The sequence below is a fragment of the Ooceraea biroi genome, chromosome 7 (genome assembly GCF_003672135.1).
Source record: "Ooceraea biroi isolate clonal line C1 chromosome 7, Obir_v5.4, whole genome shotgun sequence".
Classification (NCBI taxonomy): Eukaryota; Metazoa; Arthropoda; class Insecta; order Hymenoptera; family Formicidae; genus Ooceraea; species Ooceraea biroi.
In genome coordinates this window covers 14,219,696-14,245,070 of record NC_039512.1, presented here as the reverse complement: position 1 = coordinate 14,245,070, position 25,375 = coordinate 14,219,696, and the positions used below count along the sequence as shown (strand labels likewise).

Sequence of the window (25,375 nt, the reverse complement as noted above, 5' to 3'; positions counted from 1 at the left end):
ACAAACGTCTACATCTACACACATATACGTATGCATATACGTGCAAGGTCACTGGACAGCGAACAGGTGGAGTTGGATCTTCTCCAAGCTGAGAACGCGCGATTGCGCGTGCGAAAGATCTTGAATAAAATGACGACGAGATTGCCGCAATTATACGGAATCGATTTATTTTCGCGTGAGAAGATTCAACAATGGAAAACAAATCGCATTGACGTGATGGATGATCTCAGGTAAACACGCTCATTTACGTGCACGCGTAGGTGTGTACGTACATACGTAGATACGTTTCGTATCGTGTTTGCCTCCGCGCGACTACCAATCCCACCTCACCGTTACACCGCTGAGACGTCCCACCTACCTCCGCCGTGTGCCCGTGTCCGTACACTTTGATTTCGTGATTCGTCGCACACCTTTTCGGCTCGCGGGCATGAGACCAGCCGTATCGCAGCAGGTAAAATATTTACTGCTACACATGTGCTACGATACGACGATTTCCTTTTGTCCTTTTTTCTATCGAACGCGGGTCACGGATCGCAAAGTCGCGCCGATTCGCTCGCGATTACACGATCTCGTCCGGACGCGCCTAATAAAATCCGAATCACGCGATATGCGTACCCACGTACGATGCACACATGCCTGGACACTCGATCCGAGACTTACGAGTGTCGCGCTTGACGTGTCGGTAGGTGATATTACCACTCAAAATTCTGTCTTACGTCCGTCGTCGGAAGCTTTTCGATGTTCCCACGATGAATCATGTCGCACGAGAACACGGATGGCACCTTTATGCCTTGGATTCCATATCCGGACACTCCCTACTTCCAACTGAATAAAATCGGCTGTACGCGTGACACACCACACCGCGTAGCTGCTCGTGACGAATTCCACTACTACTTATTGTTAGTTAAAAATTACCGTTGTAAGCTGATTTAGAATTAAAAATATTAAAATGACGATCCGTAGACAAATTGATCCTATCATTGGATGTTTTCAATAGTTTATTGTTTGCCATATCTTTGAGAGAGATTTAATTTTTTCTATTTTTGTTTAATTATACAATTTTATATGCGTTAATAATGCTAACTGTGTTTAATTTATACATTATTTTCATTATAGTCATGAGTTCCAACGACACAACTGATAACGCAATGGCTAATACTTCTGAAGACACAACTGACAATGCGATGGCTGATACTTCTGATACAGCCATGAAGATTAAGAATTGGGTCCAATTTGAGGAGGAGACGGGTCCAAAGGAAGTTACTGACATGGAAAAAAGAGCCGGTAGCAGTGCTCCGGCTGTAATAAAACCCGAGTCAGTTACAGTGCGAGTCGATAAGATCAATAAAAGTATTGACTCTGATATTAACGATAAGAGGATTAACGAGTATAGAGGTGCTGTGATAGCAACTGAATCCGTCCAGATTAATTTAGATAGATCAGGTTTAAGTCGTTCCGTCACATCTGACACTCCGGATCTTAAATTACCATCTGACGTTAGAGCGTCAGACGCCAAAAGCGCATCTTTAAAAACTATCGATTTAAGAGATGTGTCCAATGGCAGAAATGCGTCAAGTAACGTTATAAGTACATCTGTTGGCAACATTAGACAAGGTTTCGCCAACGGTGATACCATCGTTACTCTTTTACCGGTCAATACTAAATGGCCATGGATCACTCCAGCCAGATTCAGACCGGAATTAGTACCAGAGGAATTAATGGCACAAGGATTAACGGTATGCAAATTTATTTTATTATTTTATTATTTTAATACATTTTATCATTATCATAATGTTCTTTCGAGTAACCGTAGCGTATTTAATGCCGCTATGCTAATTATCTACAAATACATATTTTTCTATTTTCGAGATAATTGTTTATTTTACATACAGTGAAGAATTTCATGTTTTAGTTATATGTATTTATTAAAATGTTGTGTTATTAAAATAGAGATATTTATAACTCTTTTTTTATAATACATATATATATATATATATATATATATATGTCCTTTCTATCATGTTTCTTTGTATTTCTTTTAAAGAAAACAGTTAAATATTACAATTCTCTGTAATATAAAGTAACTAGAATAAATTACATTTATGTTGCAGCTTACGGTAGAAGATTATGTTCATATAATGGAGTTACTTGTGAACGATGTGCGTTTCAATATGTATAACATATGTTACAAGAGGATCCTCGTCCTTTGGATATTCACCGCCTTTGTTGTTCTGCTTGGTCTATTGTTCTCCGGAGTCACCGGTCTTACTTTGTTCGGGCTTGGTGTCATGTGGTTAGTCCTGAATGCAGCTGCAATATTTTTCTGCATGTTTATCAAGATAAAGCTCAATCACAATCTCGAAAAATGTATGGCCCAAGTCAACAAACATTTATTAAGGCATAAAATATTACTGGGATTGGACGACCGAGGAAAAATCTCATGCCACAAAGTCAATCTGTGTTTCATATACTTCGACACTACTGACTGTATTGTAAGTGCAATCAACAATCTAAATTATGAATATGTTATATAACCTATATTATAAAGTTCATATTGCATTGTTCATTTTTATAGTAATATACAGTTGAAGAAACTGACGCGTTACACACGATCCTCTGTGTGTGTGTATCGTATAGAGAAAATTATTCTTAAATGGACATAAAGATATATGTATATATATATTTTCTTTCCCTTTATTATTATCTTTAATCGTTCGAGATTAATTTAGAAAGAGCAAGAGTTCCCTCGCTTTCCTGTGTTCATCTACAATAATTAATTAAATGCAGTATTGTTAATATTTATATTTTACTCTGTGGCGAATTGAAAACATCAAAGTGTACCAAAAAACTGTTACACTGTTTCTAAAACAAAACTAGCTAGCTTTTTTATGTAATTTATTAATGCATTTATTTATGTGGATGCTTTTACATATATCTACACACGTGAATAATACGATGGCTTGCTTTATGACAGAAAAAACTGCAGGAAGTGATAGAACGAGAAGAACGCGAAGGTAGGATAATTGGTAGTGGTGATGAAGCGAGCGAATTAAGTCGGCAACGAGAGTTACAGCAGCGTATGGACATTGACGACAATGACATTGTTATACAGGGCAGCACTACCACAAGAATCTCTCGCAAACAGGTAAACCGTATAGACTAAATTGACTAATTCTTTTTATATAATATTTCTATATATTCTAAAACAGTTTTCTTTTTATTCCGTTGATTTTTTTGAGTGTTGAACATTCTTGTTTTGAATTCTAGATTAAATCTAGATTTACATATTTTATCAATTTGGTCTAAATATTGGGGAGCTAAGAATGAGGCGTTATACCTTTTATATATAAAGAGGATACTTTAGTAAAGAATATTATTATTATTATACATATTAAAAGAATATTAAAGAGAATACTTTGCACGTGATACGTGATACGTTTTTAGCTTTCCGATATACAGACTCTAATTCCTGTAACTGTTAAACTCGGGGTCTGTACGTGAAATTTCACTGATCACTGATTGCAACAAGTATTAAATGTTTTTTTGTGTGCATTACGTTAAACTACCAGGGTAAGAACGAACAAATATTCTGCCGTTATGTGCAACGTTGGGCGAAGGATTACTTACGTCGACGTTTGGATTGGACAGTTGACGAGGAGGGTGGAAATCCTTCTTCGCCACGTCACTTAACATCCGCTCTGTGTCCATGTCAATATATAGAGGAATGGTTGCGTAATAAGCCGCGTGTTCAGGGCAGAGATTTTTGTCCTAGATGGAGTAGTTTTCTACGAGAAAGGGGAATTTGAGCAACACAATTGTTTCATACGGCTTATAAAAGAGGTTTTGCATGCTCATACGTACACACAGAAATATGAGACTTTATGGATTATTTCATTCCTTTTCCATTAGACAAGAATCTTAATATTTGACTCAAATATCAAAAACATTAATTATTAATATTCTAGTATATACATATATCTAGTATATATACACACACACACACACACACACACATATATGTACGTGTGTATGTATTTTTTTATATATACCCGATTGTACTTATATTTGATTCTTGTTATAATGATATTCTAAAGAAACTTACCTAAAGTTTATTACTATTATATCGTATTATCACATAAAGAGCCGGAACAATTTGTTCTGAATGATATGCTCGGAATTATAAGAAACATGAACAGAATTATTGGCAGCTCTCAAGTGTGGAAGTAATCTAATTTGTTTATAAGTAACAGACACTGTAATTATCAGTGTCAAGATCGATTCTATTTTTAATATATATTTACAAAGATGGCCATCTTTGCACCAACATATAGGAATAGCAAATTTTGCACAATATAGAGTTTACAGAGCAGGTTTAGTTTAACTTAAGTTTGTTTTAAGAGTTATAAGTAAAATGTGGAGGTAAATTGTCCTTGAAAATTGCTGAAACTGCGACTTTTTAACATGCCTCAAACATATTTCAGTTACTTTCCGATATGACTAACGCCTCTTATTATTGTATCTGTTATATAATTTTGGAAATTATGTTTACAAATTTTGTGTATTATTTTATACACGTTAAATTTCAGGCGATTTTAAATGTACTTAATATTTTATTTAGAGATATTGAGGTATACGAATAATTGATACATGACAAAAGTACTCCTGGCTGGGATCTTGATTCGTGGACTGAAATCGATGTAACTTTCATGACTTTGATTTTCTATGCTATATCCGCATTCCACTGAACATGGTTACAACATATTAATGTAATAATTGTAATATAAAAATCGTGATTTTCAATTATATTACATTCCGAATATCATGTCACACATTTATCGTTAAACTCGAGAATATAGATTTGTAACTTGATACAATCAATAGAGATTAATTATAATTAATATAATATTTTTAGACAATCTATTTTAGAGCATTCCAGTAAATCATTCTTTTCAATAAGCTGATAGTAATCATCAAGACTTTTGCAACAATGTTTCTGAAAGAACCTTTTGTACATTCTAATAGATATTACCGGCCTTACCGATTTTTAGGCCAACTAGTTTTTCACTTCCTATGTAATTACATTTAACCCGATCCTGATGTTCATCAAACATGTTCTCATAATGCAATATGTATATAAGAACTGTGTGAGAGAGAGAGAGAGAGAAAAAGACAAATATATCTGTAAAATGGTGAACGAATCGTTAATTAGAAATCTTTAATTAGATGCAACTTATACAATGTGTACTATTGAATGATGGGGTGTGTGTGTGTGTGTGTTGACAGGAACGGGCGGAGTTGCTGTTGCTGAGGTATGCATCTCGATGGGCACGTCACTTTGTGCGTCGCAGACTTGATCTGGTTATTGACTCGCAGGAACGCGTCACAGGTCTGTCTGTTCCACCGCGCCATTGTGTCTCCGCCCGTTGCCCTTGTCAATTCATTGAGGACCATCTCAAACACAAGCCCAGAGGCAAGTTGACGTTACGCAAATTCTTTTTAATGCCAGATTTCAACATTAAATAACTACCACACTGGAGATTGACATAATCATTTTTAGAAAAGATTCACTTCAGAATCTTAAAATAAAAAATTCTGACGAAAATCTATGTTGACGTGTTCCTGGCACTGGAATGACTTAATATTCTATGTCCACATTATGTGTTGTGCGATGGCTCAATGGCGCAATCACGTTTTCTAAAATTACATTGGAGTAATGTAATACTGGTACTGGTATCATTTTATTTTTATTTTTATGTAATAATTCCAAAATATCACGAGAAATAATCACAAAAAAAGAAGGAAAAAGTGATCAATGATGAAAACTTACTTAATATATGTCTAGTTGTTGCGTTATTATGTAAATCACTTCTAGCTTCGCTTAGACATTGAGATTCCCATGTTTTTCAATTTTTTTAAATTTATGAGAATCTATGCTTGCTTAATCGCACCATTAAGTAATATATAAAATTATGTAGATACATACGTAATAATAAAATCATGTACATATATCACGTGCATGTACTATAATGTACTATATCATATTATATGTGTTACAACTATCACGACATAAAAATGCTAAAGATACAGAAAAAAGTATTTGTCTAGAACATGGTTTTCACTCATTAACTCTACGTAGCAAATTACAAATTATCACGTTGAACATCAGCACACTCAGTCTGTATCACTCTGTATGAAATGTAAACTAAACTTGTTCACCATTTTAACAGGTAAAATTTGTTTTCCATGATTTAAAATGTTTAAGTATTTACATTTAACTTTCTCAAGAAATGCGCACAATTGTTTATATATGACTTATATATACACATATTAATTAAAGTTATAATTATCATAATTAATATGATAATATTAATTATTATTATATTAAAATTAAAAATATATTATTATATCGCTAAGATATATTTGGGAATATTTCCCTCTTTTAGGAAGTAGTAATAGTATGATAAGAACTAAAGACACCGAACGATTTATGTCGTACACGATACCGTTCATGTTTATCTTGTTACTATTGGTAGATTCCCATTGAGATGGCCATTTTTGAGCTTTTATTATTATTGCCACAAGTATGAGGTAAGGCATTATATTTCTCTCAAAATTATAAGCAGATTTATTGAAAACAGGGTACACATAAATATGGTTAAAATAAGATCTATTTTGGACAAATGTTTATCGTTCGTAATTAAAAATGGTATATATTGCACAAGACAATAAATTTAAAAATTATTTAGTTGATGTTTTTAAAAATATATAGGGATTTCGTTAACCTGAGAGTTATGTTTGCTTAATTTTTTTAATGCAAATGGTTAAAATATAATTATGAATGCTATAGGGCAATCCGCGAAGCTACGTTGCAGAAATTAATTTTATATATACATACATTGTAAGCATCACACAATCGATGCATGCTTTCAAATGTAATAGTAGTAGTAGTTATATATGCAGATTTATTTCATAAATTTACATATCTATTATGTCCGTCCTAAAATTTACATAGATATAAGCTCTATAATTATGTAATATACTTTTATATATATAGTGTTCACACACACACACACACACACACACACACACACACACACACACACACACACACACACACACACACGAAATACTACAGAACTCATTCTGAAAAATTGTGGCTGTATAGAAAGATCCGTCGATTTTTATATATAAATTGTAAAGCACTTTTATATGATTGTTAAAGATGTGTTGTGGAATAAAGATATATATACATATATATATCTATTCTTTACCATGCCGTGTATTTCTATGTGAAAGATAGTGCGAAAGGACGATTGAATATTGAATGTTGATTTGTACTTCTGTAGCCTAGAATCTCACAAAATTCATATCCAACTCTTCCACAGTGCTTATCAATATGTAACTAACATACTAATCTTGAGGTATTACTTGCATGCAGCTGGACGGAAGATGACAAATCTCAGTATATTACCTCCGCATCCGCATATCACCAACGCATAAAAAAATAATCTCTAATATCATGTAAGTACTATGCCGAGTTTTCTAACACACATATGTGGTTAATTATATTAATATACTCGAATAAAATATGATACACGTATATAATTTTATCTTGATATCACTACTACTATACATACTACTACTATACGTATGCATAATACGATTTGATTATAAATGCAACATTTTGTTACTTTTAGTAAATTATTATTAAATTTTTTATTGGACTCAACACACCGTAAAAGATGAAACTTGTAGCGCTTTGAATTGTTAACTGATTTTTTGTAACAAGATAATGATAGGCGATTTTTATATTGAGATGTTGCTTATACAGTTTGTTAAAAAATTTTCATCTTGCGTATTTTATGTACTAAAGAAATTTTATCGCCATTGTTTCGTTAATTTTATTCTTGAGGGATTTCTCTACCTTGCATGTACGCTTGTTGGTCACTTACGCATTTAACAATGTTTAGAAACGATAAAATATATTTTTTATATAAAGGCGTAAAGAATGCAATTGCATTAATGCATGAGTCATGTGTATAAAAATATACATTAGTACTTAATATATATCTTTCACATTAATAATGATGTACATATATATAAACTATTAACAAGAGTTGATACTTTTCAGGATATCCACCAGGTTTTACATGGTGCGCCTACCTTAGTGAACCTGCAACCCGATTTGATATGGTACCGAGTATACATACCATTAACTAGTTTTTGCCTTTACAGATTATTAAACAGTATTTTACGTTTAAAGTTTACATAAAGAGGAAAAGGTGAGCTGTATATCAAAAGAAAACCTATATTGTTATACATACGAGATATTTCTATGTTAATCTCAATTTTGAACTTTTGTTTACATCTTTTAAAAGATTTATATAAGCCAGTTATATTGTTATCGGATATTTAGGGAGTGTATATATCTTTTATAACTCATATTTTTATATATGTATATAACTAATATCATTTGTTCTTTTTATCATCTTTTTATTTTACCTTGAATATGTATCGTACATATGCACATGTTAATTAAGATTATTTAATCTTATGCAAATTATTTGCCGAGTAAAATAATGAAATAATTTTTTAATACTTGTTTACGAGAAACAGTATTTCGATAAGTATGTTTAGCAATGCATATATAGTTTTATTGTTATATACACACACACATACACAAGTTTACGATCAATTCCGCATACAGCTTTATTTGATCGTTAGTTTATTTTTATCAGTTTTAAAGAGTTATAGGAAATTCTATATAAAGAATGTACTATTTTGCGAAAACCATATATAAAAGATATATAAAAGATGAAGTGTATAAAAAAGTTAATATTGTAATGTTATAAAACAATATACGATTTCCTTTTTTCTATTACATTGCTCAAACTATTATATTGTCAATTCTAAAGCTAATTTTCGATAACTCTTTGAATAATTAAAACTAATAATTTTATTTCAATTGAATTACCCTTTTAATATTTTAGTTTACAAAGCTAATGATATAATAAAAACAATTTGCAAAGTTTTACTTTCAAGAAGCAGCACAGGAAATTGTAATATTTTATATAATCTGTACTGTTTCCCAAAATAAATGTGAATGATTATAGCTGTAATACTTTAACTCACTGCTTCGACGAGTAGTAGTAACTAGGTATTAAGTTGTTATTGTGCCTTATTATGAATTTTGTTGAGATAGTTTTTTGAAATGTTCTGTATCATCAAATAAAACAAAACTCCACGCAATGTATGGCATAATTGAATGTACCAATCTAAGGAAAAAGAATTATTAACAAAGATTAGTTTGTTATTTAAATACGTATTACACGTATTATTATTTAACAAGTTCCTTGTTCAATTTTATTATATAATCATTAATATCGAAGTACAAACAAATATAAAATAAATGAATTATTTTTCAACAAATATATTTTTATACAACTAAATTTATTTCTTTATTTCAAATACATAAAAATTATATTACATACAATTACATACAATTATGAAGTTTTATTTGCATCTTTTAGAATATTTATATAAGCCAAGAAAGCTTGGAGGAAGATAACATGTTTTACAGTTCAATGAAAATACTAATAATCAAGATTTTACAATAACATACATGTAAATGGTACACATAAATTATTAAATTATTAAAGTGTTATAAAGTAATGTAATATACAATGTTGTACTTCAGCTTTGTATCGTTAGTACGTTATCAAAGCAGCTTGGGCTTGCTTCTTAATGTCATTGGCAAGTTTTCTTATCTCTTCATTATCTACTTTTACTTGATGCGTTTCGTTTTTCAAAGTATGTTCCAATTGTCGTAACCGTTGTTTGGTATTCAAATAGGTTTTTACCTTTTTGTATATCTCATCTGAATTATTAATGCTTGTCAAATCATAAGAATTTTTTGATAAATTACCTAAAACGTGCATAAATTTTAATAATCTTACACATGTCTTATGTGTTATGTGTAGTTTTCAGAAAAAGTTTAAAAACATATTTACATGTACATAACACTATATAACTAGAAGATAATTAATATACTTAAATGAAGACTAATAATAGGATATATTACATTAAAAGGATAAATATATATCTTCATTAAAAACAGAATAATAGTTGACATAGTACTTGTATAATAGTATTCGAGTGTATCATTAACATACTTGTTTTAATCTAAATAACAATACAAATATTTACCTATGATTTTAAAAGCTACATCGTCCACAGTAGCATTGCCAAGATCTTCCAATACATGATCATGGCTTGGCAAATGAGGTCTTGGTAAACTATTCTTTTTATTACCAAACATCATTACATCAATCATAAGGATCAATGGATTAATTTCGTACTTTCAATTTCAATCTTTATAGCAACATTCCATTACTAAATTACTTGATAGGTGGATAAAATCCATAGACTACTACAAGATATAAATATATACACAATAAATGTAGGCTTACTACTCCTTTATATCTTAAATTTTAATGTAAATAGGCTCATTCAATAATTCCTTGTGCGTGAAAGGTAAATGAGTAATTATTTAAAATACGGGCCTCACCTCCAATATCAACGAATATATGCTCATTCGACGCATTTTTGCACAAAACGAAAGAATCTCGCAGAAAAAATTGTCGCTCTGCCCCGCAAAGCAAGATATAAGTGAGATATAATCATTAAGTTGATTTTTTAGGTTAAGAAACCTGTCACCCCGCCGCCCCGACGAGAACGTCACAATTGCACACATGGCGCACTAGACCAATCAAAGTGCTTAGTGCTTAGGTTAGATTTGATTGATTTTATTGGCCTAGGGTTTTATAGGTTGCCTTGTGCACAATTGCACTGTGGGCAATCGACAGCGCGAAATTTGAAATTGTAAACTGTTCTGCTAAGAAAGGATTAAAGTAAACATTTACTAGAAAGATATATTATTATAACAAAAACGTATTATTGTAATTGAAATATTGGTAATTTGCAGGTTTCCAAAAGATGAAAATCGAAGAAGGAAATGCGGTTGCAAGCAATCAATAAGGATCAAGTTGGAAAATTAGATCGGCTATGTTCCAACCACTTAAAATCAACAGACTTTCAGGAATTAACAATATGTGGAAAAAGAGGTATAAAGAAAACTGCTATTCCTACCATTATTTCAAGAGAAAATAACGTCGATGAGATTGATACCGAACCATATCGAAGAACAATGTCATACTAAAATTCAAATAAATACTCGAAATTTGGAGGTGACCACTACATAGTCACACAGTATTAAGTAATTTCTAACACAAGAATAAAATAACTGCTCTAAACATTTCCAGAACACGTCAGAAAAACAACCGGATAGAATCAAAATAGAAGAATGCAATATAGAAACGATGCTACAAAGCAGAGCCCTAACTCGTTAAAAAGGTTTGAGAGTATATTTTTGGCTCTAGTAGATTATTCCATCCATAGCTATTAACGTATTTCTTTTCTAGAAAATCAACATGGAGAATGAAGAATTAGAATGTTCCCGTGAAACACTTTCTTCCTATTAGAAATATAAAAAACATCAACGTGAACCAAGTGTCAAAAAATCCAGATGAAGCAAACATCGTTATAAAAAGTGCTTTCGCAATAATGAAAGAACAACAATGAAAAATACGTTATTTACGATGGTACGTATGGAGACTAAGAAAACGAATTAAGACTTTGTCTACATTAAATAAGCATTTACGTGACAATTTAATTTCTGATAAAGCTTTGGAACATAATTATTCACTTAACGTGAATATTTAGTACTTGTACGTCGTGATTTGTTGGAAATCTTTCCATGAAATTTTTCATGTATGGAATCTTGTAGCAAATTCGGCGAACATTGTAACTTATAAGTTGTAATTTTCACACTTCAAATGTTAAATTAGCACTTTAACTATATATATTTCAATAAAAAAACATAATGAAAAGTCTAACAATCCAGTTTAGTCATTAAAGTACAAAAACGACTCCATCTCTGAAATGGCTCATGGATCTATTGGGTTGGCCAAAAAGTAATTGCGTTTTTTTCCAATAGATGGACATACATGTCTTGAAATGTAACTAACTTCATTCTAAACCGCAAATTCATTATGTAGGTTAACAACTCACAGTTCAAGCTTGTTTTAGAAAAAGAAAGTACACGATTTCGTTAACAATTGTTTGTTTGTCGTCGATTTCAAAATGGAAAATCAAAAACAACATTTTCGTCATATTTTGTTTTATTACTTCCGAAAAGGGAAAAACGCAGTGCAAGCTCATAAAAAGTTATCTGATGTATATGGCGAAGATGCTTTAAAACTGCGGCAGTGTCAAAATTGGTTTACTAAATTTCAATCTGGAGATTTTAATGTGAAAGATGCACCACGCTCAGGAAGGCCAATCGAAATTGATGATGACAAAATAAAGGCACTGATCGATTCGAATCGGCGTTTAACGACACGAGAGATTGCTGAGAATCTTAACATATCGAAATCGAGTGTTGAAAACCATTTAAAACGACCATTTAAGACGACATTAGTAAGCTCGATATTTGGGTAGCACATGAGCTGAAAGAAATTCATCTCACTAAGCGTATTGACATCTGCGATTCTCTTTTGAAACGTGAGGAAAATGATCGATTTTTGAAACGTATGATAACAGGCGACGAAAAATGGATCGTCTACAACAACGTCAAACGAAAAAGATGGTGAAGCAAGCGTGATGAACCTGCTGAAAGCACTTGAAAAGCAGATATTCACCAAAGAAAGATTATGCTGTCAGTCTGGTGGGACTTTAAAAGTATTGTGTATTTCGAGCTGCTTGCAAGGAATCAAACCATTAATTCAGACGTATACTGTCGTCAACTGGATAAATTAAACGATGCCATCAAACAGAAACGTCGAGAATTGGTGAATCGCAAAGGTGTTGCGTTTCACCATGATAACGCTAGACCACGTACAAGTTTGGTCACTCGTGAAAAATTGTTGCAGCTTGGATGGGATGTGTTACCATGATGTTACCACATCCACCATATTCGCCAGATCTGGCACCATCAGATTACCATTTGTTTCGTTCTTTGCAAAACGCCTTGAATGGTAAAACCTTTACTGCTGATGAGGATATGAAATCGTTGTTGGAATTGTTTTTTGCTGAAAAAGATAAGAACGTTTTTGAGCGCAGAATCATGAAGTTGCCTGAAAAATGGCAAAAGATAATCAAACAAAATGGACAATATATTGTTTAATAAAGTTTTTGTTTCCCATGAAAAATTCGCCTTTTATTTATATAAAAAGAAAACGCAATTACTTTGTGGCCAACCCAATATATCGATTAGAACTTTTTTGTGTTTGTCATGATTAGAACTATCAGTGGATAAAATGTTGGAACACATTTTTTCAACACCCTATACATATATAGTAACTCTAGACCTGAAATATACATATACATATATATATATATTTTATTTATTAATTAATTTAGTAATAAAAGATTTTAATAATAAAATATTTGTGTCAGAAAATATATTAATTTTTATTATCACGCAACTAAAAATGACATATTACAATAATGCGTTTGAAAAGACATCTTCTCTCACATGTAACATAATACAATAAACAAGAAATGTATATAGTATATATTATAAAGAACATGCAACTAATCACTCGTATTATTATATTAAAATATACTTGTATCCCCACACATGAAAGAACAGGGTGGTTTCTCGTGACACATTTATTGTGTTTATTGTGACATTTCCACACGATGAGACAAAAGGTTTATTATAGATTGATGTAAAGTATTACAGGACAATGATCACTGCCATAAACTTGCTTCCTTATAACATTATCACATACTTTGCTTTTTATTCGATCTGATATCAAGAAATAGTCCAATCGCCTGTATATATAAAAAAATATTGTTAAATATAATAGACAATTTGTATATTATATGAGAAACAATAAGATAAAATAATAAGAAATAAAGATCAAATGTACGAATATAAACAAATGTAACTGCACAAATTTCCAGAAAAGCATCACATTGTTAGTTAACTATACTCTGATTTGCATATCATATAAAACCCTAACAAAAAAATAACAATAAAAATTTAATTAATATTGTAAGTGCGTCGAGTTTTCCTAACATACGATAATTCCGATTAGGTATGAATTTTATACGTAATAATCTTTCTTAATCGTTTTTTAACCAAGTTTTATAAGAGTCCTGCTTACTTCCGTTCACAATTTGCTACATCTACCATTTCTATTATAATTTCTATCTATTTTTATAAAATTTTAATAATTTTGATAAAAAGAATATATAATTACCATCCAATATCCTTGTTGCGTGCACTAGCAAAGTATGACCAGAAAGTATATGCACCTTCCTTGTCGGGATACAACAACCGAAAAGAATCCACAAACCCAGCAGTTAAAAAGTCTGTCATATCATCTCGCTCTTCTTTGGTAAATCCAGCATTCTTAGTATTTGTTTTTGGATTCTTTAAATCTGAAGAGATATAATGAGACAAATTGAATTTCATCGCTTAATATTCTACAATGTTAATGCTCAATATTCTACCAATTCTAATCTAAAGCAGATACAATCATACCTATTTCTTGATGAGCTACATTCATATCACCACAAATAATAACAGGTTTCTTTTCATCCAATTTCTCGATATACTTTTTAAATGTCTTATTCCATTCTAATCTTTTTGGTAGCGTTACTAACTTCTGACCAGCATTTGGCACATCTATCCATATCATATTTAATTATTAAATAATCCAAAATTAGATTTTTAGTTAACATGATATAATGCACAGAAATTGTATACCTTTACATTTTCATATTTAAAGAATGGTAAACTTCAATATTTTCCTTTTTATATCTCAGAAAATATTAAAGTTGACTACTCTTTTGAGATATAGACATACTTGAAGAAAATTGATGATACAGATATATATTATAGGATACAAAAAAAGAAGCACAATGAAATTTCCTTAAAAATATAACTTACAAACATTGACCAAGAAAAATTCTGAGAATTCCGCCGTGATTATTCTACCTTCGCTATCGAAACTAGCATTGTTTAAACCATATTTTATTGTAACTGGTTTCTCTTTACAGAACAAAGCAACTCCGCAATAACCTGGTTTTTTACCTATTAAAAGGATACATTTAATAATTACGTCACATGCATATACAACATAATTATCCAGCATTTATGTATCTTACTGTCAAGAAAATAATTATGATATCCTGGCAATTTTACTTCCTCTGGGATCTTATCTTTATCACATTTTGTTTCTTGTAAAGCAACTATATCTGCATCTTCTTTAGCAATATACTCCATTCCATTTTTCTAATTAAATATCGATACAGAAAGATTGTTAGGAATTCTTTGATACGTTAATTAAAACAAATGAATAAACATACTTTAACTATAGCTCGAATTCCAGAAATATTCCAAGTACAAATCTTCAGATTGTATTTCTTTCCCTCTTCATTCGTCTTTGTACATGCAAACTCTATCTCATTTAAATTCGTATCTGTCTTATTCAGCATTTGTTTTGGTTCATTCTTTGACTTGTTCATCGCGGATGGAGAACTCTCATGTTTTGTTTCTTTTGATTCAATCTTTGCCTTCTTTGACGCAGGTTCATCATTTGAATTAATTTCACGTTTCTTTTTTGAAGCTTTGTTTAGTACTTCTGTTTTCTTATCAGACGTAGCTTTAGAAGAATTAGCCTGTTAAAAAAAAAAATTGATTTACAATCTTCTATGATATTTATGCACAGGGCTACAATTATTCATTGAATTAAATATAAAATTTTTAACAGATAGAATTATCTTTGACATAATCAGATATAATTATCATTTAAAATACAATGCAAATAGAAAGTAATTTGACATATTCATTTATACATGTATACAGTATATAATACACACACGCACACACACACACGTAGAGTGATATTTTTCTAAATCACTCTTATGTTAAATAATAAATTAAGTTTGCTCATATTTTATTACCTTTGCTTTTGGAGTCCTTTTTGGTGGCATATTGCAATTGTTTTGCAAGAGTTTGTGCGGTACGTAGTTCCCAAGCTTCCGAGGTTCCCCCACTCTATGCAGTCGTCTGAAAATTGTTGTTCGATACACTCCTAGTTGTTCCGTAAGTTCTCCTTGCGTTTGCGATAGATTTTCAATGAATAATGCTTTCAGATTATCGGCCACCACTTTTCGTGGCGTTCCACAGAGTGGTCGGTTGCTTACGATAAAATCACGGTCTTTAAAACGACGAAACCAATATTTGCACGTATTATGAAATACAGCACCTTCGTCAAGAACAAAAACAAATCGATTCACATGCTTTAGCAGCATTTTTCTCTTCTTGGAACTCTTACCAAATGCAATGTTGTATACTTATAAAGTTTTTCGTCTATCGCGTTCACTGTTTCGTAAGGTAATATTTCCTAGTACATAAAATATAATATACGGCGTTTGACAGTTCACAGCTTTGGTTCTAACCTTACGAAAGAGCAAAAAAAGCGACAATTAATTTCAAGTTTAAACAATAATAGTAAAGCGCTGGAAAAAGACTACACTTTTTGCACGAACCTCCATAAATCATGATTAGATGTAAAACGGCATTCCAAAACCATATAAAATATAATATAGTACTAACGTAAGAGAACTTTTAAACATTTTTTGAATACAAACGTTATAAACAATATATAAAATTCGAGAAAGCTTTTCAGAGACTTTTTGTTAAATATTAAATTTGAACCGGTAACTAGATAACCTAAAAACAACCACGTCCACCGCATTTTACTTGATTCAAAACCGTCTTTCGATTAATATTATCGATTAAATCGTGATTGTATACCAATAACTGTTTTCGACGAACCTGAATATTCCCGTATTAATAGCTGGAACAAACGCAATTGCGCGTCTTATTTACCTCCGTTTATAGAACTTGAAATTTAATGCCATTTATTACTAAGCTACTTGGTGACAATGCTAAAATAACTAGAAACTTAAGGACAATATTCATGTCGAAACTTATGGCTCGTGCCCACAGAAGGCGGTAACGCGGCGATGCGGCAACGCGGTGGCGAATAACCGTCTTGAATTTCTGGTAATACCGAAGTTACATATCAAGAGACACGGTAGTGTCTCGCGCGTATACTTATACGCGCAGCGAGACCGTACCGTGTTTATATTTTTCTTGTACGTGCTCTACGAGCGGAGATATGGCGATGCAAAGTCAGAGATTGGAAAATTTCATTTAAGAGACGTCGTCGTCATCGTCGTTCGTACAGTTGGTTCTTTTTCGTCGAGATGGTATAAACGGAGCTGCCGTTTATACCGACCGGCGGAGATGCTGTTGGTACATCCGTGTGACTGACACATAACAACCGAACCCCGAGTACGACAAACATGGCGTGGACAGGCAGGTACCGCCGCACCCAAAGCACATGAAAAGAGGCGAGAGCAGCTGGAAAACAGGAACTAGCGGCTAAAATGGATGAGTTTGCAGAGGAGGAAGGCTAATAATTATACGGCCCCGACATCGGAGACTAAGCTTACATCAGCCGTAAGTCCCCTTAATACAACTCGACAACTTTTCTCTACCGAAAAGTTTAAACGCGTTTTTCTGAAAACGTAAAATTTCGCGCGCCGTGCACCGTATCACCTACAATTTTGAACCGATCGTAACGAGCTTTGGCACATATATCGTTGAACTTATTGGCCTTTGCATGAACGTAAAGGTTCATTAAAAAAAAAAATGAATAATAAACTGTTTTTTGCCATTTGTTTATAAAGAAAAAAGTACCTTTTTTTTTGTTTTCGAAGTGGTGCTGAATTTTTAATTTGCGACGCTTCGTGTTAAATTCAGGTACATGCAAAGCATATGAACGCATTTAAAGAAAAAAAGAGGTTTTTTGCTTTCAGTTAATTGGAGCGACCCGAGCGTTGCACGGCGCGAGTCCGAGGAGCCGACTTGAAGCAGCCGCTGCGCCGCCATTGTGAACTTTTTGGACATAAAAAAAAAAAAAAAAAAAAAAAATAATTTGATAATACCTTAAATCATAAATATTATGATGTACTTTGTTCCGATTTAATAACTCTCCATCCGTTTGTGGCGATCGCATCGCCGCAGACCGAGAAATTGGAAAGACGCGACCGAACGTATCATGATACACATATACACATATACACGCACATATACATACGCGTACATACGGGTACAGAGTGAACAACTGAAGAAGGTAGACAACACGCGAGACGGAAAGCGAGAAAACAATAATAGAGGAAGCCGTTACAGACAACCGTCGTAATTGATAAAAATGAAGTAAAAGTTGTACTTTGCTACACGGATTGCGCCGATGCACATGCACGTCATATTTAAAACCGCGAGTCAAAGTTTAGAGACAGTTAAGCGTAGCCCGCGGAATAGATAGGAAAGCGAAAGGTTTTCTCTCGGGAAGATTTTGAAGTGTCGGAGAGATTTCCAGGAGGACACAGAAGTCGAGACTGGCGAGCAAACAAGCAGAAGTTGATTCGACCGGTATATCTCAGCGAGTGCGGGCGCGTTGAACGGGTGTATTCGGAATTGAGATTTACAATAAATTTCGGACGGACTCTGAACGCAAAATTAACATTTTCTTCTTTCGTTACACCCGGACACATTATTCTCCTGACACACTTTTGTGTGTTTTCACAGATAACGAAACGTTTAATAAAAATTGTGGAAAAAACTGCCGTTTACTCGACCCTCCCCCTTAATGGAAAATTTGGCAATTTGAGACTTTGCATCGCCATATCTGCGCTCGTAGGGCACGTAGGAGAGGAGAGGAGAGGAGAGGAGAGGAGAGGAGAGGAGAGGAAATAAAAACTTTGATTACATAATTGGACCGCAAGCTATGCATCGAGCCTACTCCGAACTTGATCCGTTGAGCCGTTATTGAGTGGTAATAATCGGAGTGTCGGCGAAAGCGTGGCTCGGCGTAAAAGAGTTACGGTGCGGTGGCTCGCTGCGATTGGTAGTGTGGGCGACCTAACCATTACGATATGGCATTAACGAGGCAAATGCGAGCGATCCTAACGAAAGAAAAGCAGGAAAGAGTAGAAAATGACACGAAGGGAGAGAAAATGCGAAAATAATGCATCTTGAGTCGTGCGCGGGCGGCCTAACGTGGTCGTAACCGGGATGAATGCCGTACTAACGATATAAATAGGGCGCAGTACTAACTCGGAAGAGTGGGAAAATTGAGGAAAAATGAAATTTGCTTGGTTTGCGCGCCGTAGGCTGATGGGCGTGAAAAAAGCCTGCTGCAGTACCGACGACTAGATAGAAAAAAAAAAAAAAAAGAGGAAATGGTGTGGCAGGGATTGCGATATGGGAGCAGGTAGATGGAATCGGAAGAAAGATAGTCTATGTACGTTTATTCGGAGTATGGAGAAGCGACGGACGACTACCGATCGCTGACACGTTATCGAAATCCCCCCTGCATACAGGCCGTATTGATAGTGGAGCGTGAAGTGAAGACTGGAGACGACGGAGACGACGGAGACGAAGCGTGTGTTATGGAAGGAAGATGGTCGTAAGACGAATATAGAGTAGATTTGATAGCGACGAAAGAAGAATCCTCTTGTGATGGTGGAGAGTGGAGAGTGGAGAGTGGAGAGTGGAGAGGAAGTTTTGGCTGAAGTAAGCGTTATGGAATGCGGGAGACGGACTGGGCGAAGAGGCGCTTAAGCTAAGGAGCGGGAATGGCCGTGATGCTTATTGCCGCATTGGACCTATTGGCTGTTTGCGTGATATTTGCGTTGGTTGGTGCGATGTGGCAATGGCGACATAGCGACATAGCGACATTGCATGGGAGACGTGGCTGGAAGTACGATGGAGGTTTAATAGAAGCCGTGACTGTAAAATATTAGCCAGGTGTTATTAGAAGAGGATATTGATTGGATGATCGTTGTAAGGTTGAATAGGAATAGGAATAGGAATAGGAATAGGAATAAGGAATAAAATATAGATTTATTGCTACTCGTAAGGTTAAGTTGACCGGTTGAGGATAAGGAATGGAAGGGAGTAGGAGGAATTTTGGAAATTAGTAAAGGAAGAGACGATGGTAAGGTAAGATGATGAAGAGATGATGGTTTGGTACTGCATGGAATTAAGCAGGCGGTTAACAATATAGTGAGAGGTAATGATAAAAGAGAAAAGAGAAGAGAAAAGAGAAAAGAGAAAAGAAGAAAGAAAAAGGAAAATGCAGAAAATGCAGGAAATGAAGAGAAAAAATGTAAATTTTGCTTGGTTTAAGCGCCGCAGGCCGATGAGCCGAAAAAAAGCGTGGTTTATTATATTATAGTTTATTGTTATATTTAACCACTGGAAAATTGAGGGAAGAAAAAAAAAAAAAAAAAAAAAATAGAAATTTGCTCGGTTTGAGCACCGCAGGCCGATAATCGGAAAAAAGCCTAGTGTATTAGCCATAAAAAAAAAATAATGGAGAAAATTAAGTAAAAAAAAAAAAATTTGCTTGGTTTGAGCGCCGCAGGCCGATGATCGGAAAAAAAGCCTGGTGTACTAACCGTTAAAAAAAAAGGAGAAATTGAGGAAAGGGAGAGAAAAAAGGAAAAAAAAAATAGAAATTTTCTTTGTTCAAGCGCCGCAGGCGGATGATTCGAAAAAAAGCCGTGTATTAACCATTAAAAAATTGAGCAAATTCAGGAAAGTTGGATAATTTAAGAAAAAAAAAAAAAAAAAAAAAATAAGTACAAAAAGAAACTAAGTACAATGTAAAAGATTTGGTTTTATTTCTTTCGTTAATAAAGTTGAATAAATTATAAAAATTTGAATATAATTATAAATGTAGTTAGTTCAACTAATTTACTCAGTTCAACTTGACGTATATTTGACTTGTTGAAAATTAGGACAATTAACACTTTTTTGTTACTTTGCGACCGAATGAGTGAACAGAAAAAAAAAACGAAAAAAACAAAAAAAAAACGATTGCAATAAATAATATAAAATATTATATATACAGATAATGACCATTAGTCGCAGTACACATAGAATGAAATAGTACTATTTCCTTATGGAGTATAGTGAGCGTAGACAACATTATTTGGATTTGGCGATTTCAGAAAGTACTTATGGAGAATTAGCATAAGCATAAGTAATAAAATAGCATAAGTAATACCTGTTTATTTTATACTTAAACGCATACATATTTTTATATAAAAAAAAAAAAAAAAAAAAAAAAAAAAAAAATTGAATACATTATGCAAACAAAATTATAAGATCAAATATATGTACATTTATAAAATATTTAATGGAAAAAAAAAAAAAAAAAAAAAATTGAGTTATTTTACACTTTTACACGCCTTACCATCCATCTATATTATATTATAGTTATATTATATATTTCAAAGTACTATTATTTTGAAAGTAATATTATTCCTGAAACATCTTTTACACTACCACCCATGACATAAATTCTTCTCTTATACCAGCTGCAAAGCGAGAGTGAGTATAACTGCTATCGTTTCGTAGCTTAAAGTCTGTTATAAAATCTGTTTGCACTGATATTCTATATGCATAATAATATATGCATAATATATTCTGTATATAATAATATTTGTATCTTGTTTCTAAAAAAGGCCGATAAAAATAAATTTTGATTGATAATAGTTATACATGAATATTATATACTAACCTTAACCGCACGATCCAACTTTTACACTAGTTAGTTAAATGTTGTTCCTGTTAATTTTGTTGTTGTTGTTGTTGTTGTCCTAACGCAACCAGGCCTAACTAACGATTTGATTTCAGGTACCACGAAGACAGTCCTAACCTTTGGGAATTCCCAGTCCTACCTTGGATGGCGTCGGGACGACAGTCCTAACTGATTAATTAACTATCCGATTAAATAATTAATTAATTAACTAACTGTCAGGACCACGGAGACTGGTCCAGGTTAGGTTAGGTTAGGTTAGGTTAGGTTAGGTTAGGTTAGGTTAGGTTAGGTTAGGTTAGGTTAGGTTAGGTTAGGTTAGGTTAGGTTAGGTTAGGTTAGGTTAGGTTAGGTTAGGTTAGGTTAGGTTAGGTTAGGTTAGGTTAGGTTAGGTTAGGTTAGGTTAGGTTAGGTTAGGTTAGGTTTAGGTTAGGTTAGGTTAGGTTAGGTTTAGGTTAGGTTAGGTTAGGTTAGGTTAGGTTAGGTTAGGTTAGGTTAGGTTAGGTTAGGTTAGGTTAGGTTGGGGAGTCTTGTTGGATGCCTCGAGGCGAACGGACGTGTCTCTGATGCGCTCCGTACTCGAAGTGTTATCTGGCCTTTAAAATCCGGTTTTCGGGTTGCGTTTTGTACTCAGTTCGTGTATTTCGTTGCGCTCGTCACGAATCTTGTCGAGTTTTGCCGGAATTCCGGCAGAAATCCGAGATTTCGTGGTTTTTAGTGTCGAGGTGACGCGCCGGCCATTTTGTTGGTTAGCCCGCCAAATCGCGCGCGTTAGATATCGCGTTTGCGGTCAATTTTCGGTTTTCGGGAGTTCGCGACGTGTTTATTGAGCTCTTCCGAGGAATCCGTGCCCTTCCGGTGCATGCTGGACATTCCGGAAAGCCAATTTTAGCATCCGCGTGTGCTCGTGACAGGTCAAGGTCACTCGCCTTTTTCGCGGTTTTTATTGACGCTTTTGCTTTTATGCGTTTCGCGTGCGGGCTAATTACCGTGTTAGTGTCGCGTTATTGCGAGTTTGTCGTGTAATTGCGTGTACGGGGCGTACGCGTCAATTTATTTGCGTTACATGTTCGCCGCTTCGGCGCGGCCGTGTTCGCCACAAAGTGGTTAGCCCGCCTAACTGTTCGTTCGATTTTTCGTGCTTTCGCGTGCTATTTTGTGCTTCGCGTGTGCGAGGAGTCTTCGGCAACCCTTCCTGAAGAAACCGAGCCCTTTTGCGGGCTCGAGGACATTCCAGGAAGCCCGGAGGATCGTAGCGTGTGGTGCCGAGTGACAGGTCGGTCGTTTAGTGTATTTTGCCTTTGCGCGGTGCGCGTGCGGGTCGCCTTTCGTGCTTGTGTCGCGTATTCGAGATATTTTGACGTTCTCTTGCGTGTGCGGGGTGTGCACGGTATTTTCGTTGCGTTATACATCCGTCCTTGTGGCGCGGTCGGGTTCGCCGTCGCGAGGTTAGCCCGCTTGTCCGTTCGTTCGAGTTCTCGGTTTTATTTTTGGTTGGTACGTGCGAGGAGTCATCGGCCACCCTTCCTGAGGAATCCGAGCTCGCCCGCGAGCTCGAGGACATTCCAGGAAGCCCAGAGGACTGCAGAGTGCTGTGCCGAGTGACAGGTCGCGGTGTTCGACCACCCCGAGTATTTTAAACGTTTATTACGGCGTTTGGACGGTTTTGTCGTGCCTGTTCGGTTTGCGGGAGGTTTGCGGGCAGTGCTCGGTGCTTGCCGTGCCGCGTTTTCGCGTGTGCGAGGTGTGCGGAGCATTTTGTCCAGATTCGTGGTTAGCGAGGTTAGTTGGCGCGGAGCCGTGCAGTGCAGTCGCCATTTTGAGGCTCAGCTTTAGGGCGCGTTCCCCCACTTCGGTAAGTTGGACAAACTCGTTCTCGGGTCTAGGGTTATTCCCCTAAATTAGTGTCTCTTTGGTCTTGGACGGTTTTTCGTTATATTTGGCGGGTTTATCGGTGTGTTCGGTATTCTCCACGGTTGGGAGACTATTTATTTTTACGTGTTGGGTTTTTTGGGTTTTTCTGCTAAACCCTATAGTAGAATAGATATCCCTTCAGTAGTACTGTTTGGAATTTCGTGGTGGTTTAGTTTTTGGGCCTAGGGATTTTCCCCTAGGCCTAGTTATTTTTGTGTTTTTGGCTCTTTGACCGCGCGGTGCGTCCATTGCACGTCTGCAATGGACAACAGCTATTTGGTAGACGAGCCTCTTCCGCCGGAGAGCCTTTTTCCGGCATGCCTCCGGCAGAGGTCCCTACTAGCACCCCTGAGGGTGCCCCGGAGTGTGGCCCCTCCTCGGGGCCCTCTTCCGATCAACAGCTGGGCGCTGCGATCGACTTGACGGATGTCGCCGCCTACCCGGACGACGATGACATGTCGGTTTGTTCCCGCTTGTCCCAGGTGTCCAGCACTTCACGTGCTTCGCGTAAGCACAATAAAAAGCGTAAGGCGGCTAATCGCCTATCTGACGGGACTCTGACGAGGATGTATGTGCCCGTCCTTGTGACGAGCACACCTCCTCCGTTGACATTTGTGCGCGTATTACCGAGTACGCCACAATGATTGATGACATCCGCCAAAAAGAGCGGGAAGATGCAGGGTAAATGAGCGGGGATATGAAAACCCTGCTCAAACGGATTAAGGAAGCCACCTTCATCCTGGCGACCCGCGATAGTCCTGAGGAGTCGAGCAGCTGCGACGCTCAGCGACCTCCATGCAGCGCGAAGTTACCGCTCTCCGCGAGTCGAACGCTGGTCTGCGCCGTGCGTATGACGAGGCGATGGCGAAGGTGGCTATGCCGCCGCCGACGCCCGTGGCTCCTCCGATGAGGCCACAGCCGCGTATCACTGCCAATGAGCCTGGCCCCCGCGTTACTATAGTACGACCGGACCCACCGGCCCCGTGCGCCGCGACGATAGTCGCCCTGCTCGCGTTGAGCAAAGCGACTCCCCCTATCGATGTCCAGACCGTCACGGACACCGTTGTCCAAACGGTTATGGCGGCGTTGCGTCAACAGGGTGTATTGGGCCCGCGCAATCGTAGTGCGTCGCGCAGCGTTAGTCGCGGACGTCGACAGGCGTCCAGAAGTGTGTCGCGCGGTCGTTACCGCGATTCGTATAATGTGGATCCGTCCGCTAGATACGCGGCTGATCCATACTACGCGTACGATGACCCGGCTTCGGGTACTAGTGTAGCGTACGATCGCGCGTATCCCGTGCTGTCTGCGCCTCGTGTACGGCCTCTCCGTCCGTGAGGGAGCCCCGCGACCTGACGATTATGATCATCGTTATGATCTGCCCCCCACGTATGCGGGGGCTGCTCGCCGCCCAGCGAGTCAGCCGCAACCCGCCCGCGTCCGTTCGGGGACCCGTCGATCCCCACCGGCCGTGGCAGCAGGCCCCTCCGGCCGCGCCGCAAACGTGCCTCCCGCGATCGTCGTCGCCCCCCGCGTACCTCCGTGGTTACGGTCACGCGCGCGGACCATGGCCTTCGTACGCCGAAACGTTGACGAGGCCAAGGCGCAGATGCCAGACATCGGTACGCCGAGTGCGGCGTATACCAATACCGGCGCGCTATTAAGAGCTAGGCGGCCGGAAAAATAAAACGAAGGCCGACGCGTTGGCTGGA

The 25,375-nt window shown here is 36.1% G+C and overlaps 3 protein-coding genes and 2 long non-coding RNA genes across 19 annotated transcripts; 3 read left to right on the top strand and 2 right to left on the bottom strand.

The window, feature by feature from the left end:
• The first annotated feature begins 90 nt into the window (after positions 1-90).
• LOC105286826 (transmembrane protein 268) lies at positions 91-9,249 on the top strand. Of its 7 annotated transcripts, XM_026970923.1 has the most exons (7): positions 734-919; positions 1,117-1,736; positions 2,112-2,492; positions 2,975-3,145; positions 5,284-5,470; positions 7,439-7,521; positions 8,132-9,249. In XM_026970923.1, the coding sequence occupies exons 1-6, from the start codon at positions 757-759 to the stop codon at positions 7,498-7,500; spliced, it is 1,584 nt and encodes a 527-aa protein (XP_026826724.1). In that variant the 5' UTR covers positions 734-756; the 3' UTR covers positions 7,501-7,521; positions 8,132-9,249. The 7 variants fall into 7 exon arrangements, 6 of the variants coding, with proteins under 6 accessions (XP_011350362.1, XP_011350363.1, XP_026826725.1 ...); XM_011352060.2 differs by lacking the exons at positions 734-919; positions 7,439-7,521 and adding an exon at positions 91-230; XM_011352061.2 differs by lacking the exons at positions 734-919; positions 7,439-7,521 and adding an exon at positions 316-451.
• Positions 9,250-9,431: 182 nt separating this feature from the next.
• LOC105286823 lies at positions 9,432-10,720 on the bottom strand. Of its 2 annotated transcripts, none has more exons than XM_011352056.3 (3): positions 10,568-10,720; positions 10,207-10,429; positions 9,432-9,925 (listed from the first exon to the last, which is right to left on the bottom strand). In XM_011352056.3, the coding sequence occupies exons 2-3, from the start codon at positions 10,331-10,333 to the stop codon at positions 9,708-9,710; spliced, it is 345 nt and encodes a 114-aa protein (XP_011350358.1). In that variant the 5' UTR covers positions 10,334-10,429; positions 10,568-10,720; the 3' UTR covers positions 9,432-9,707. The 2 variants fall into 2 exon arrangements, with proteins under 2 accessions (XP_011350358.1, XP_011350359.1); XM_011352057.3 differs by having other exon boundaries at positions 10,207-10,426; positions 10,568-10,703.
• LOC105286824 lies at positions 10,697-11,955 on the top strand. The gene is made up of 3 exons (XR_895318.2): positions 10,697-10,788; positions 10,985-11,123; positions 11,322-11,955. It is a non-coding gene; the product is annotated as an uncharacterized LOC105286824 (long non-coding RNA).
• A 1,550-nt stretch (positions 11,956-13,505) lies between these two features.
• LOC105286822 (exodeoxyribonuclease) lies at positions 13,506-17,043 on the bottom strand. 8 transcript variants are annotated; one of them, XM_026971258.1, is made up of 9 exons: positions 16,624-16,641; positions 16,410-16,528; positions 16,036-16,141; positions 15,439-15,750; positions 15,238-15,364; positions 15,020-15,163; positions 14,612-14,755; positions 14,328-14,508; positions 13,506-13,896 (listed from the first exon to the last, which is right to left on the bottom strand). In XM_026971258.1, the coding sequence occupies exons 3-9, from the start codon at positions 16,063-16,065 to the stop codon at positions 13,779-13,781; spliced, it is 1,056 nt and encodes a 351-aa protein (XP_026827059.1). In that variant the 5' UTR covers positions 16,066-16,141; positions 16,410-16,528; positions 16,624-16,641; the 3' UTR covers positions 13,506-13,778. The 8 variants fall into 8 exon arrangements, with proteins under 8 accessions (XP_026827059.1, XP_011350356.1, XP_011350354.1 ...); XM_011352054.3 differs by lacking the exons at positions 16,410-16,528; positions 16,624-16,641 and adding an exon at positions 16,913-17,043; XM_011352052.2 differs by lacking the exons at positions 16,410-16,528; positions 16,624-16,641 and adding an exon at positions 16,967-17,013.
• Positions 17,044-17,294: 251 nt separating this feature from the next.
• On the top strand, positions 17,295-20,610 carry LOC105286820. The gene is made up of 2 exons (XR_895317.2): positions 17,295-17,602; positions 17,962-20,610. It is a non-coding gene; the product is annotated as an uncharacterized LOC105286820 (long non-coding RNA).
• The last annotated feature ends 4,765 nt before the right edge of the window (positions 20,611-25,375 follow it).